This window comes from Marmota marmota, unplaced genomic scaffold (assembly GCF_001458135.2).
Source record: "Marmota marmota marmota unplaced genomic scaffold, marMar, whole genome shotgun sequence".
Taxonomy (NCBI): Eukaryota; Metazoa; Chordata; class Mammalia; order Rodentia; family Sciuridae; genus Marmota; species Marmota marmota.
Window position 1 is genome coordinate 1053103 of NW_026000001.1, and position 15356 is coordinate 1068458.

General features: G+C 43.8%; 2 protein-coding genes across 4 annotated transcripts in view; one reads left to right on the forward strand and one right to left on the reverse strand.

Moving 5' to 3' along the window:
* Nucleotides 1–657, reverse strand: part of Sptbn2 (spectrin beta, non-erythrocytic 2) — a 39548-nt gene extending 38891 nt beyond the window's left edge. For 2 of the 3 annotated variants that reach the window (XM_015503184.2, XM_048807689.1), the window contains exon 1: nt 236–657. The gene's annotated coding sequence lies outside the window, so the exon portion shown is untranslated. Of the gene's footprint in view, nt 1–165; nt 188–235 lie in introns of those variants that run through there. The other variant, XM_048807690.1, reaches the window with a different exon arrangement.
* A 13845-nt stretch (nt 658–14502) lies between these two features.
* The window catches only part of CUNH11orf80 (chromosome unknown C11orf80 homolog), a 90254-nt gene continuing 89400 nt past the window's right edge, over nt 14503–15356 (forward strand). The window contains exon 1 of the mRNA XM_048807699.1: nt 14503–15202. Within this exon, the coding sequence (XP_048663656.1) occupies nt 15173–15202 (30 nt within the window). The 5' untranslated portion in view covers nt 14503–15172. The remainder of the gene's footprint in view (nt 15203–15356) is intronic.

The window sequence follows — 15356 nt, forward strand, 5'->3', positions numbered from 1 at the left end:
ACGCGGTGGCGGCTCCGCAGCCGGCTCCCGACCCCCACCGCCTTCCGTGTGGGTGTCCCCTTAACCCCCGCCTTCCGGTCCTCGCTAGCCAGCCCCGCGTCAGCCCTGGGCAGCCTGGGTACCCCCCACAGCTTACGCGGCTCGGTCTTAGTTTGGATACCCCACCTTTGTCCTTCGCCTTTGGTCCAAAATCCGTATCCCCGGGAAGCACAATCCTTCTTTTAATGTCACTCACCGCGGAGATGTCTTCCCGAGATGCGGCCTCTGTTTTCCTTTTCAAATGTTCCTCTTTGGGCACCTCCAGGCCATCTCCCTTAAGCATTTCTCTCTGCCATCCCCCCTGTCTCTAGTCCTCCTTCCGGCAGGTAGGCTGGCCCGCTTTCCCAAAGCATCGCCATGGTGCTCCTGGAGATTCGCCTTCTCCCAAATCAGATTCTCGGAACAGTCATCGCAGCGGCTTCTCAGCTCCTCTCATTTATCAACCAACAGAATTCCGGCCTGTCTTAAAGGGGGTGGGGGCGGGGGTGGACATTTCTAGGCCTGGCACAGGCTGGGTTTCTCCTTGGTTTTTTAGTGGCTGAGTGGTCCAAGGTCTAAGGTCATTAACCAAGGTGAACAGCTCTCTGCTTAGGAGAGGAAGAAATGTACCCGAGTTATAACAAACGAATGGGGTGGGTGCTGGCGGTGGGTGCTAAAAGTGCATTATGTCATGTGACACTCCACCCCCACTCCAGCTCTGAGAAGTAGATGCTGTTCTTCCAGACTAGAAAACTAAACTAGGCTCAGGGATGAAGTGGTAATAACAGGGTGGGCTTTGTTCAAAGCCATTAGGTTCTATCTGCCCCTGAAGAGATGGGCTCATTTCTATACGGGACTGCCTGGAATTGTCAAAGAAGGGCAATTCAAAAAATGTGCTTTCAGTGAATTCTTGGGTTCAAGGTTTGGTGTATATGTGTGTGTGTTTGGGAGGGTTGTTTGTTTATAAGCCAAGGGTCTCACTAAATTGCCCAGGCTGGCCTTTTGTTCACTATCTTCCTGCCTCTGGCAGTAGCTACCCTGACCAGGTGGGTTTAAGGTTACATGATGGCTTTTGGGGTAACTGAATTTTAGGATTTTGCTTCTTTCTTTATTGCATACTGAAATAAATAATTGAACTACTTTCCAGATATGATTTTGGCAAAGTAAAATAGCATGTGTTAAATGGACTTGAAAACATTTGCAAGGTAAAACAAAATCCTGCTACCACCCCTAACTAGTTGTCATCTCATCCACCAGGCATTGGTTTTGCTAGTTTATAAAATGGGTTGGGAGACCAGTGGGGAGTTACATTAAAAGACCACTCTGAAGGTCTCTCCCAGCTATCCATGCTGTGATTCTACCACTCGAATGGAACTTGGCTTTCTGGGGTGCACCTCAGGCTATTTATGATGATGATGATGATTTTTTGACAGTCACTCCTTTAGGCAATGGAATCAAAAGAGCAAGGTCATACTGTCCTCAGAGGTGTTAGTGTATGTTGGAAGGTTCAGGAAGAAGTAGGCCAAGGTGTACATAATGGTCATCAAGGAGGCTTGGACAGGAACTTTAAAGTTGATGGGATCAGAATCAGCTGACCTGCTAAAGAACTGGAACCATCAAACTGCTGCTGCTGTACTGATTATGGGAACTGAGGGTCCCAAGTCAGCTTATTAGATGGTGGCCCAATTATAAGTCAAAGATCATAGGCCTTATTAGGTCTTATCATTAATATAACAATAGCTTTTGTAGAATAATTTCCTACTTTCAGCGTTTCATAATCTTTCAAAAAGACTTTCTAGAAGGTGGGGATATAGCTCTGTGGTAGAACATCTGTCTAGCATGTACACAGCCCTGGGTTGACCCCAGTACCATTAAAAAAAAAAAAAAGCCTTTGTAAGGTAAGCATTCTAATTTTTATTCTCATTTTATTAATGAGTAAACTGATTTTCAGACATTTAAGTGAATATTCAAATTCACAGAATTACTAGTTTATGATTAAAAACTCAAAGGTTTTTTTTTTAAGAGAGAATATAATTTTTTTTTTTTTTTTGTAGATGGACAAAACACAATGCCTTTATTTTTATGTGGTGCTGAGAATCGAACCCGGGTCCCACCCGTGCTAGGCGAGTGCTCTACTGCTGAGCCACAATCCCAGCCCCAGAGGTTTTTTTGATTCCTAGTAGGTTCAGAGGGGCAGTATAGCATAATGATTAAAAGCATCAATTTTGGAGTTAGGCTCCCTTAAATTAAAATCGAGTTTATTTATGTAACCTAGGACACATACTTACCTTCCCTGGGATTCAGTTTCCTCACCTGTAAAATGTGGGATCAAATGAGTTATTACAGGTGAAGTACTAGAACAGCACCCTGCACATAGTAAGCACTCAATCAGCATCAGCCATATTTTACCATTTTATGACTTTACTGTTACCCATTTTGGAAAGGAAGCATGCTCAATAAAGGGAACACTGAGATCACTTGTCAGCTCTGCGACTGGGTTGCTTTGGAAACTTGTTATTTTGCTCAATAGTGAATCAGTATAGTCAACGGTGAAGAAAATGTCTGCTTCCTTTTTACGTCAGTTGCAAAAGTGAGTGGATGATGTCCACTAAATATGCTGAGTTTCTCAGATAATCCAGATTTGTTGCTTAGATTCCCAAGATTCATGGAAAGATCTTGGCTTCTGCCACCAAGCTCACAGAATTAGCTGAGTTCACAGCTCTTGTTTGTGTGCCATGGGAGAGGTGTCCCTCCTTCCATCTGAGACTGCTTCTTCTGGCTCCTGCTCTAAGTTTTATCCCCTCCCACGCTCTCATGGCCCTCACACCTTCTGGTGAGTTCTCTCTGCTGGCTCCTTCCCATCAGCATTTAAACATGTTCAAGTCTCTGCCTGCTGAAAAAATAAGGAATCCTTCCTTGCTGGGTGCAGTGGTGCATGCCTTTTATCCCAATGAATTAGGAGGCTAAGGCAGGAAAATCGCAAGTTCCAGGCCAGCCTCAGCAACTTAGCAAGGCCCTTAGCAATTTACTGAGACTCTGTCTCAAAATAAAATTTTGAAAGGGCTGGGTGTGCCTCTCTGGTAGAGGGGCTCTGGATTCAATCCCCAGTTCTGAAAAAACAAAAACAAAAAACCTCGATGGTAGCATATGTTACCCTTACCCTTTATGTTCACAGTCTTCTTGAGTTATTAGCACTCATTGGCTCTGTCTCTTCTCTGTTCCATCAAGCATTCTTTCAAAAAACCATATAGCGGGCTGGGGATGTGGCTCAAGTGGTAGTGCGCTCGCCTGGCTTGCGTGCGGCCCGGGTTCGATTCTCAGCACCACATACAAACAAAGATGTTGTGTCCGCCGAAAACTAAATAAAAATAAATATTAAAAAATTCTCTGTCTCACTCTCTCTTAAAAAAAAAAAAATAAATATATAGCTTATCATGTGCCAGGCACTGTGCTAAGATGTGGGAATATAATGATGGTAAAGTAGACATTGTCCTCTTGGAGGATTCTCTGGTGAGGTTCACAGACTTTAATAAAATAACCCCTCAGCTATATATATATTTTAATAAAATAACCCCTCAGCTATATAATAACCCCTCAGAACACTATGAGAGAGTTTAGCAGACACTAGTAACCTGATTAGGGAAGGGGGGTGGTAAAAGGAGACCTTCGTTGAGTCTTATGAGCTGAGATTTGAAATAGTAAAAACATTAACCAAACAGAGAATGGAGGATAATATTGCAGTCAGTCAATAATATTAATTGGGAACTATATTTCTTACACTTTACATGCATCATTTTATTTATTTTTTTTTAATTTTTTGGTACTAGAGACTGAACCCAGAGGCACTTTACCACTGAACCACATCCCTAGCCCCCCTTTAATTTTTTTTTTTTACTTGTAGATGGACACAATACCTTAATCTTATTTATTTTTATGTGGTGCTGAGGATCAAACCCAGTGCCTCACATGTGCTAGGCCAGGGCTCTACCACTGAGCCACAACCTCAGCCCTCCAACCCTTTTTAATATTTACTTTGAGACAGTCTCACTAAGTTGCTGACGCAGGCTGCCAACTTGCAATTCTACTGCCTCAGCCTGCTGAGTAGCTGGGGTTACAAGTGTGCGCCATCAGCCTATATCATTTTATTGAATTCTTGGAGAGGTAAGTATTAAGCCCATTTCACAGATAAGGAGACATTTAGTGATTGAGTTTTATTCAGGGTCATTGAACCAGAAAGGAGTAGAGCTGGGATTTTAACCTAGTTTGATACTTGAGCTCATGTTTGTAGCCACAGAGACAGACTAGATGATACCAGGGCTGATGCTGGATGCCTGGAGAATGTAAGAAATGGAGAGAAGGCCATTGTGGAGGGAAAACAGAGGGTAGGAGGGAATGTGCAGTGAATTGCAGCTGGGAAGACAGGCCAGGGCCATATCAAGCAGAACTTTCTATATCATTTGAAGAATTTTTATTCTTACCTTTAAATCCTGGGGAGGCTATTGAAGGGGTGGAACAATAAATTTTGTATATGAAAAAAAAAAAAAAACAAGCAAAACGACTTTTGAGGCTGGGGTTGTGGCTCAGTGTTAGAGAGTTCACCTAGGGCGTGTGAGGTGCTGGGTTCTATCTTCAGCACCACATAAAAATAAATAAATAAAATAAGGTATTGTGTCCAACTAAAAAGAAAAGAAAAAGATTCCAGCTGCTGAGTAGGGAGTAGGTGGAAGGAGTGCAGAGGTGGGTGTGAGAACCAGTTAAGAGGCTACCACTGTGGTTCAGGTGAGAAAGAAGATGGTACCTTACACTCGGAAGTTAGCAGTGGAGATCAAAGTGCAAAGGGAGGAAAAACTGACAAGATGTGGTGATAGGTTAGATGTGGAGGTGGTGGTGAGAAGAAAGGGTTTGTCAAGAATGGACTATGCAACTGGAAGGATGGAGGAATATTTCAGGATGACCAGGTTTGGGCAGGGAGATTATTGGTCTTGGATCCGGGTTAGAGATACCTTTTAATCAATCATGTTGAGATATTGAGTAGTCAATTGTATATGGGTGTGGAGTTCAAAGGGGAGATATGGACTCAAGATATCCATTTGGAAGACATTGGTGTAGGGACAGACGGTAATTGGGATAGAAGAGCATTGCTGCAATTGATTTAAAGTGCTTTCAACAAGGTTGTCAATAACCCTATTGCTAAATTCAGTTGTTATTTCGAATTGATGTCTTACTATCCCCCTTGATAGCAATTGATTCAAATTATTCCCTGAACTTCTGGAGATTCTCTTTTGATTTAGGATTGCCATACTCTCTCTATTTTCTTTCAACTCCTGTGGTCCCTCCTCTGTTTCTGTTGTGGGTTCCTCTTCTGTTTGTCACTTAATTTTTTTTTTAGATTTCTTTTTTAGTTGTAGATTAACACAATATTTTTATTTTATTTATTTTTTTAATGTGGTGCTGAGGATCGAACCCATTACCTCATACATGCTAGGCAAGTACACTACCACTGAGTCACAAACCCTAGCCCCTCGTCACTTAATTTTTGTTGTTGTCTTTGATAATGTTGATGATGGTGTGTCTAGGACTTTTCTTATTCTATGCACCCTTCCTGGGCCATCTTATGCACTGGGCAACTCAAGCAGTGTCTTTAATACATTAGTCTGACAGATCTGCTGGAAACCCTTCAGTAGCTGCCCATTTAGAATAAAACTGAAAGTTCTTAACAAAGTCTCTGCATGCTGTGTACCTTTCCAGCCTCCACTCCTCCCTTGGTATTCTGTATCCTAACCATAGGCACATCCAGCAGTTTTCCCACTGCGAGTGGGATTTTGAACAGGCTCTTCCTTCTGTCTGGAATCCCTCTTCCTTTTCCATTTCACCCAATGGTTACTCATCCTTTGGGTCTCAATATAGGTGGTCCTTCTTTTGGAAAGCCTTCTCTAGGCTCCAAATCTGGGAGAGGGGCTTCTGACAGCATTCCATTCTGGATCCTCACAACCACTGGTTGTCTTTCCTTTTGGAAGGTGAGGTCCATGAGGGAAGAGAGCACATTTATTTTATAGTTGTAGCCTTGGCAGAGCACACCCATAGATATTTGTGCAATAAACTAATGAGTACAAGGAAAGACCGCGGGGGAGAAGATGAATCTTTATTATAAATAGATGAAACTAAATGTTTTCATTTCAAAGGACGTGCTTCCCATTTCTTTTACCTCTACTCTATCCCCTATTACTTAGGCAGCAATAAACACTTTGAAGATGCTCTGCCTTCTGCACATGGATGCTACAGAGAGATCAGAATTAAATTCTTTGCTTTTAAACCTTAAACTAGACCTTGTTCAGTGGTGGAGTGCTCGCCTACCATGCAAGAGGCACTGGGTTCAATTATCAGCACCACATAAATGTAAAATAAAGATATTGTGTCCACCTAAAACAAAACAAAACAAAAATCTATAGCAGAGGGCTGGGGGTATAGCTCAGTGGCTGATCACATGCTTGGCATGTGAGAGGCTGTGGGTTCATCTCAGCACCATAAAAAAAAAAACTCTATAATGGGGATGACGTTCTTTCTTTATTTTTCTATAGCTACTTCCTGCTGTGGGGATGATGTTCTTGAAAGCTCCAATTTTTAAGTTGTAAGAGCCAGGTGCTTGAGAGGGATATTTTTTTTTTCTTCAGAAGCTTCACTTTAAATACCAAGAGACAGAACCTGCTAAACCTAAAGCCCAGAGTTTATGCCATCATCTGTTGAGCTGGGAAGAACATGTGAGTTTTCCCCTCCAAATAGAAAATATAATCCTTTCTGGGCTTGGAGTAGAATTGAAAGCGGGAGGGATGGACCCCTGGGGCTCTGTCCTCACCTCCACAGGGTGGGGGATGGAAGAGGCTTAGGCTCCATTTCATTTCTGGAACTCTGAGAAGACACAGCCTTTCAGTGTAGCCCAGGCTGTCCAGGGGCAATTGCCACAGAATGAAAAGGGCATCATTCATCACCTGTGCAGGCAAAGCAGGCAAAGGGCTTAAGATAATCTCTCCTTGCCCCACCCAGCCTTCTTATCTGCTAAGTCCCAATCATCTTGACATTTGGAAGAAGTCCAGAAAGAAGTTCCTTGGTGTCATGGGGTGGGCAGGGAGATATATATAAAAATAGATATAGACATAGATATAGATATATAGACATAGATATAGATATAGATATAGATATAGATAGATAGATATGGCATTTAGGTTGGCAAGTTAAAAATAGTTTGGGATGGATAGTGCAAACGGGACAAAGATAGATGTGGGGTTGGGGGAGAAAAAGAGAGAGAGAGAGAGAGAGAGAGAGAGAGAAAGCGCATGCGCACACGTGCTGAGAACTGAAAGCCAGGGTGCCTGCAGGGACTGGCGTGGAGTGCAAGTGAAAACCACGAAGAGGCTGAGGGTGGATGACCAGGGCCCAGATGAGGTTCAGCAGTACCAGGGAGAGCTGAGGCAGAAGCTCAGAAGCATTGCCATTATTTGTCTATAGCAAGAGCCCAGGTTCCACCTTCCAGGGACTCTGCAGCAACTGCAATGGCCATGGAGCCCAGTGGCCAAGACCAAGGGAAGAAAGCTACATTTTATTAGTTAGGCAGGAGAGACAGAAGACAACACTTGGCCTTGATGCCCCTTCCCTGATGTCAGAATGGTACATGAACTCCCAACTAGAACATCATGAGAAGGAGACTGAGAAGAGAAATCTAAGCAACTGAGTTTAAAACTTACAATAATCGAATTGTCTGTAATTGGTGAGGCTTATTCTTTTTCTGCCATCCATAGAAATAGGGACTGAGAATAAAGAAAAGTATATGTTTCCTCACCTGAGTCTATACCTTGAAATTGTAAACAAGCATGCCACACAAGAAAAGATAAGTAGGTGGGTTTGCAAGGGGAGCTGGGCACCTTATAAGACTGGCCCAATTTCCTGTGACTAGTATAGACCAGGATGACAGCTTGATCCCGGCCAGCTTGAGTGGTGATTTGCAAAGGCTGAACATGTATTTGAAAACAAAAGTCTGCAGATGAGACTGCAGATAAAGTCTTACATCAAATAAACATAACAGGTGGGGTAAGTTGAGGTGCAGCTTGGATGATGGAAGAGAATCCTTGCCTAAGCACCCTTATATAGCATAAAAAATTTTTCTGGAGTCCCAGGAGTCCCAAGGGCTGTGTTCTGATCCGAGCAGTGTTGCAAATGCATGCTATTATTGACTAGGGAAACTGGAACTGATTTGAGGACATAGAAATATTACATCCATTTATCTTTGTCCAGTTAGATTCAAAACAACACTTATTTATGGACTATCCATCCCAAACTATTTTTAACTTGCCAACCTAAATGCCATTAAAAACTGGGCCCATTTGAATGATTCCAACCCATCAGGAGCAGGATGGAATTAACTATGATTCTCAATAACTTTGATTTTACCAGTCAATAATGAATCACTTCTTTCTTCCAAGCAGCTCATGTTACTAACTCCTGGGAATATATAGGCCCTTTGAAAAAGTGTCTCCTCACAACCATATGCCTGAAATAAATTTTGGCAGCATCTGTTTAATGATAATATCTGAAGGGTACATCACTGGGTTTCCTTGATCAAATTGCACTGGAAAATGTGAGTTGTGCTGGGAAAGCTACAGTGCCAGAGCAGGTTTTGTGTTCACCTTTGAAGCTGCAGATATTTGAGGTCAATTTTCTGTATCTTAGCCTAATTTGCTTGTGCCATGGAACACAGTTAATACTAGCTAGTCATTTCAACTATTGCTGGCATCTGAAACTTCCTGGTGGTTCAGATGTCAAACTCCATACTCTCTGACCTTGTTTGAACTCTGGCCCATCATTTTCTAATTGTATGACCTTGGACAAGGTATTTACCTTCTCTAAGCCTGAGTTTCTCATCTGTTAAAAAAAAGGTGGAGGGTGGGGAGAAGATAATTTTATAGAAGGAAATTGTGGCAAGAAATTAAACAATGCTTGTGAGGTGCATGGCACCAGTGCCAGGTAGGGGCCCAACGAAAGTTAGCTATTGCCTACATCATTATTTTACATGTTTGGTATGTAGGCAAATCTTTCCTTAAGTAAAATATAATGTCTGAAAATCTGCATTTGCATAAAAGGTAAATGGGGGAGATTATTTGCATTACAAAAGTATCTTCAGTTCATGAAAGAACTGATAATAGGATTTCTTTTAAACAGTCAACTTCCCAGTATGTCTAAAATGATTTGATTCACACAAAACTTGTTTTATACAATGTTTTAGGAACACAGCTAGTGTACCCAGCACGGGGCATCTGTAATACGATCATTCAGGCCAGGTCTGAACCACTGTGACAAGTTAACAATAACAATCCTGAGTATTCCCCAGGCCCTTTTATAAAGGGATTAGATGGATTCTTTGTGGTTTCAAAGGGCAGATCTGGGACCAATGGGTGGAAGATATAGGGCTGGGGAGATGAAGAGAGATTTTAGCTTGACATAATGAAAAACTCTCTACCAAACCACTGCTGTCCAAAGCTGGAATGGGTCACCTCTGAGGTAGCAAATTTCCTATCATAAGATATTCAAGTAAAAGCTAGGTATCAACTTGTTATGATTGTTAGAGTGATTATTGCTTGAAATGGGGAGACAAAATAGGTCAGTTTCCCAATCCTAAATAAACCAAATATACTATGCAAACTGGATCAGTTCTCTACTGTGGATACCAGGAAGAGACTGAAGAGATAGGGAGAGGCTATTCTGGAGGGGGAGTGGAGATGAAGGAAACAAATTGGAACAAACATTGCTCCTCTGGTGGGGAAATACTGGATTAAATGACCTCTACGATTTCTTCTAATTTAAAAATTCTAAAACTCTCAAATTGTTTCATAGATGTTATTTTAACTATATTCCTGGGAGAATTTCCCTATTTTAGTTGTGGAAAACTAGAACATAACACCTTAAGTAAGTGGTAAGATGGGAAAAGAATTCAGTCATCCTGACCCCTTTTAGACTTTTGATCCCACAACCTCTTTTCAACTAGTGAGAATGAAAATTGGGGAAGCAGAAGACAGAAAGGACTTTAAAGCTAGAACAGACGGACATCAAGTCAACTTTAGAGATCAGTGGAAAATCTGCTCAACTAAGTTTCCAAATTACTAGCTGAAAAGATTGTGTGTGCCAGCATTCCTGGTAAAGTACTTCAGAGTACGGTTATTATGCAAAGACCAACCTAAGACTGAACATGTGAAGCCAAAGACCGACCTAACACTGAACATGTGAAGCCAATGTCCTCATTAATGAGCTCCTGGAAGAAGAACCTTTTCCCAATTGGCCTATTTGTCTTTCAAATAAAGTTGATCATCTGGTCTTCAAATCAATAGGTTTATTTGGTCAAATGCAACTAAATTACATGCTTTTTCCATCCCCAAGCCCTCTAGGCCACAAAGCATACTTCTGTTTCAGTGGACATCATCTTGCAGGACAAATCTAGTCCTGCTTAGAGAGAAGGTAAAAAGCCAATCACGGAGAGCAGAACTATTTTGAGTACAGATTTTATTGGTTATCTAGGCAAAAGAAAACTGGACATGAATAGAAAGGAAATGACAGCTCCTGGTGAGAAATCAAGGACTCGGTGTGAAGGGCGACTCAGTCAGGAGAAACAGGAAGCTACCCAGTAACATAGACATTCTAAGGGAAGGTAGAAAGCAGAGGAAATGGGGGTGAAAAAGAAGATGCTCAGTATGCAAATTTCAGTATCATCCTGGGGAGATAATCTTTCTTTGCCTATAAGTCTTAGGAAGAGGAAGAACAGATGCTGTAGTCCATGAATTGGCACAAACGTCAGCACTACCATGCAGCCTCTAGTGCCCCCTAACCTGACAGCCTGCTGCAAAGCTCATCCCTGTCTGACCCTTGATAGGAGAGCAGTGGTGAAGCTGCCCCAGATTCTGTGCTCCAGGTGGAGAAGGCCTCAAGAAGGTGAAGGGATGAGCTAATCTGAGCTTCATGGCCCCATTTTCAAGGATGTGATTAGTGGAGAGGCACCTGGGACCTGCTCCATTTCAGGAAACCCGGTTATGGGAACTAGTGGGGGACAGACTTTGCTCAGGACCCGTGAGAAACAGTTAACCCTTTTCTATTGTTCATATGGGAAACAGCCTCTCTCTCTTTAATTTTTTTTTTTTTTAGTTGTTACTGGACCTTTATTTTATTTATTTATATGTGGTGCTGAGAATCGAACCCAGTGCCTCACACATACTAGGCAAGGTCTCTGCCACTGAGCCACAACCCCAGCCCCAACAGCTGCTCTTAATAGTTGCTAGATTCTTTCCCAGGGGATAAAGTCCTCAAGTGGACTTCCTTTTACATTACCCTGATAAGGGGACCTCAAGGACATTTTCCATCTCAGTTTCCAGGGTCAACTTCTTTAGGTCATTTGGATACTCTGGGAGAACCTAAGGATAACAAATGAGGGCTTGGGCTATAGCTCAGTTGGTAGAGTGCTTGTCTTGCATGCACAAGGCCATGGGTTCAATCCCCAGAACCAAAAAAAAAAAAAAAAATTAAGAAGCATCTAGGAATGATATACACAGAGAGGGTACAAGTAAGAAAGGGAAAGATAGCTCAACAGTCCTTAAAATGTCACTGTTCATCTAAGGGCATGGCCTTTGATGGCCTGGTTCCATTCAAACCCTTGCTTTTGAGTCAGAATCTCTTCTGGCCAGCCAGGGAATTTCTTCTGAGAATAAACAATATGCAAAATGGACATGAAACAGCAATCCAATTCCTAAGGTGGGTAGAGGAATGGAAACAGAGCCTATGTTACCCAGCCTAAGAACTGGGCAGAACTAGCCCCCTGAAGACACTGCTAGTAAAATCCTGAAGGCCAGAGTTGGAAATACTCAGTGATATGCAAAGGCTCCTTTGTTGACTAAAGTGACAATGACCTTGGGCAGGTTTTTAAAATTCTCTGGACCTCACATTTCTTTTATCTATTAGAGAGAATCGATCATCTCGATTCTCTTCTGACCATAACATTCTACTGTGTTGAGGATGGGGTCTGAGTATAAATGCCTTTTTGTTGTTGTTGTTGTTTTGTTTTTATACCAAGGATTGAACCCAAGGGTGCTTAACCACTGAGCAACATTTCCAGTGTGTTTTCTTTCTCATATATATACATATCTGGTTTTTATTTTATTTTATTTTTGATCAATTGTCCCATCGTAAGAACTGGGTCTTCTTCTTCTTCTTTTTTTTTTAAGAGAGAGAGAGAATTTTTTAATATTTTTATTTTTAGTTTTCGGCGGACACAACATCTTTGTTTGTACGTGGTGCTGAGGATCAAACCCGGGCCGCATGCATGCCAGGCAAGCGCGCTACCGCTTGAGCCACATCCCAGCCCATATCTGGTTTTTAAAATTAATTTTGAAACAAGGTCTTTCTAAGTTGCTTAGGGCCTCACTAAAATGCTAAGGCTGACTTTGAACTCATGATCCTCCTGCCTCAGCTTCCTTGAGCTGCTGGGATTACAGGCATGCACTATATCATGCAGAGCTGAACTCTACATTTTTAAAACCATTTTTAACATGGGCACAGTGGTACATGCCTATAATCCCAGGAGCTCAGGAGGCTGAGGCAGGGGGATTGTGAATTCAAAGCTAGCCTCAGCAACTTAGTGAGGCCCTAAGAAACTTAGCAAGATCCTGTCTCAAAAAAAAAAAAAAGAGCTGGGGATATAGCTCAGGGGTTAAGCCCCCTGGGTTCAATTTCCCATTCCCCCAAAAAAGTAGTAATAATAATAATGTAGAGTCCAAGTTGTCAAATACACTGATTTTTTTTTTTTTTACTGTTACTAGGGATTGAATCCAGAGGTACTATACTAGTGAGCTACATCCCCAGTTCTTTTTTATTTTTTTTACTTTGAGAGAAGTTCTCATTAAGTTTCTGAGGCTGGTCTTAAACTTGCAATTTTCCTGCCTCAGATTTCCAAGTCATGAGATTATAGGCATGTTCCACCACACCTGGATGTCCAGTCTTTGTGGGAGATAAGGGAACCTGAGTTCATCCACTCCTGAGCTTTTGCATAGAAGGATTGGAGTCTGGTGGTCATGTTAATGTTGCTCCCAAGCAACTAGGCAGGTCACATCTAAGTGGAAGACACACGAGTAGTTGTGGGGAAGTGGAAAGAGGAGCTAAGAGATTGTTTTGTCTCAGATTTTGGCTCTGACATTTACAAACTGAGTGTCATACAATCTCTTCTTGGAACCTCATTTTCATCATTTATGAGACAACAACACCTCTCTTACAGGGGAGGATTACTGAAGAGAAATAAGAAAAATTGAAGAGTGCTTATCAGAGTCAATGCTCACCAGATGTCAAGCCTGCTTCAAACCTTGCCTGACTACAAGGGTAAATCTATAGAAGTCCTGATGATAGGCCCTAATATTAAAGGCTTCCTTCACCCCTTCTGCCTTTATGCAGTGGGGAGGGCGCTGTGTCCCTGGCTACATTTGTTAGGCCTTCTCTGTCTCTAGGATGGTATTGGGTGTTTCCCTTGTATCTTCATCCCTGAGGCTCATTCCAAGGACCAGGGCTGGAAGCCAGGAGGCTAGCTCACCTGAAGTGCTTTGCCACTGGCACCCTTCCTCCACCCTTCCCTCCCAATTCCAGTCTCAAGGTGGAGCATTTTTGCTGAGCTGACACTGTGGGAACTATTTTAAAAAGCCATTCTCAGTTACCTTGGTTTCTCAACCCATCAAAAAGTGAAGCTAACAATTATCTTACAAAGTGGTTGTGGGACTGAAACAATCCATGTGAGGAACCAGTGGTGGCCAGCAAGTTAATTCCCTTCTCCTTGGCAACTCCTTTTCCAAAAGGGGACAAGAGAGAAAGAGTGAAAGGGAGAGGACTCCAGTGATCCGCAAGTGCCAAGCTCTTATTGAATCTGATGGTTATGAGGAATTGTCCAGAAATAAAAGCCACCTTCCTTCAAAAGGTCTAACTCTTGAGTACCTGAGATGGGGAGGAGGGGCAACAGTGCTGGGCAGACTGGAGAAGGGCATGATTCAGGTGTCAATAGACATGTTCTCTGCAGTAGCACCAAGGTTGTGTACTGGGGAGGCATTTTGCCAGCTCCTTAGCCGGTTCTGTCCGATCCTAGCTTCTTGGAGCTGGAGTGGAAGAATTTTCCCCGAAGGAAAGCAGCCAACACCCCGTCCCACCCTTCTCCTTGGGCAACTCTTTGCCAGGCAGAAATCTCATCAGCGTTTTCTTTTGGCTGCCCACGGAACAAGCTGTGAGATCACTGGCAGTTACGGGCTTTAGCGCCTTAGCTATGCCCCTTCCCGCCTGAGTCCCGGAGTCCAGCAGCTGGAGCCTCTAGGACCACCTTCCTTCTTTCCAGCTGGGAACACCCGCAGAAAACCCTTTGCTGAGCTGTGGTCAGCCCTACATTTAGTGCAGTTAACGTAGGGGAAGAGCCTGGTGGGGCGGGGCAGGCCGGGTCCCCTAGAATTGGCTGGGGAGAGGCTTGGACAGGTGCCAGATAAAATATAGGGCGCCCTGAAATTCAGTTTTGAATTTCAGATTAACGAATAATTTTTTAGTCTTTGTCCTAAATATTGCACGAGACTAGTAAACGGATTTAAAAAAATAATTGTTCATCCGAAGCTAAGTCTAACTGGCCGTTCGGTTTTCCTTCGCTAGATCTGGGAACCGGAGGAGACTAGCCGGGGGCAGCAGGCGAGGCCATCTGGGGGTCCGGAGCCAGCTAGGGTCCCGGCCCAGGCGCCCGCGGCTTCTCCCTGTAGAGGAAAGCTTCCGAGCGCCGTGAAAAAGGCTGAGGGCTGCGTCTCCGAGGCACCGTGGGAAAGTCTTTACGGGAGGAGTCGCGGCCTGCCTGTCTCCCGCCCGCCCCGGGCCAGGGCCGCTGTCCGCCCATCAGCCTCTGCGGCTCCGCGAGGCTCCTCCAGGCCGGGGTCGGGCGGCGCTGAGTGCGCAAGCGCGCCGGGCAGGGGCGGGACTTGCGAGCGCGCCGGCGGGAAGAGACGGGCTCGCGCGGCCGGGCGTGGGCGCCTGGGAGGTCGAAGCTCCAGCAGAGCCGGAGGCCGGGGCCGCATGTGGGCATCTCGCGGCTGAGCTCCGCTGTTGTTCCCCTTCCGGAATGGAGGGGACGGCCTCGGCCGTCTGCGAGGTGATGCCGGGGAGGGAGATAAAACACAGAAAGCCACTTTCTGAGGAGAGGTTCTTTGTGAAGACTCTACGAAGTTTGGGCAGGAGGGCCGGCGTTGCCCGAGGTGGAGGAGGAAGATTCAGGGATGCTAGGAATGGGTGAAAGTCGGCGGCGC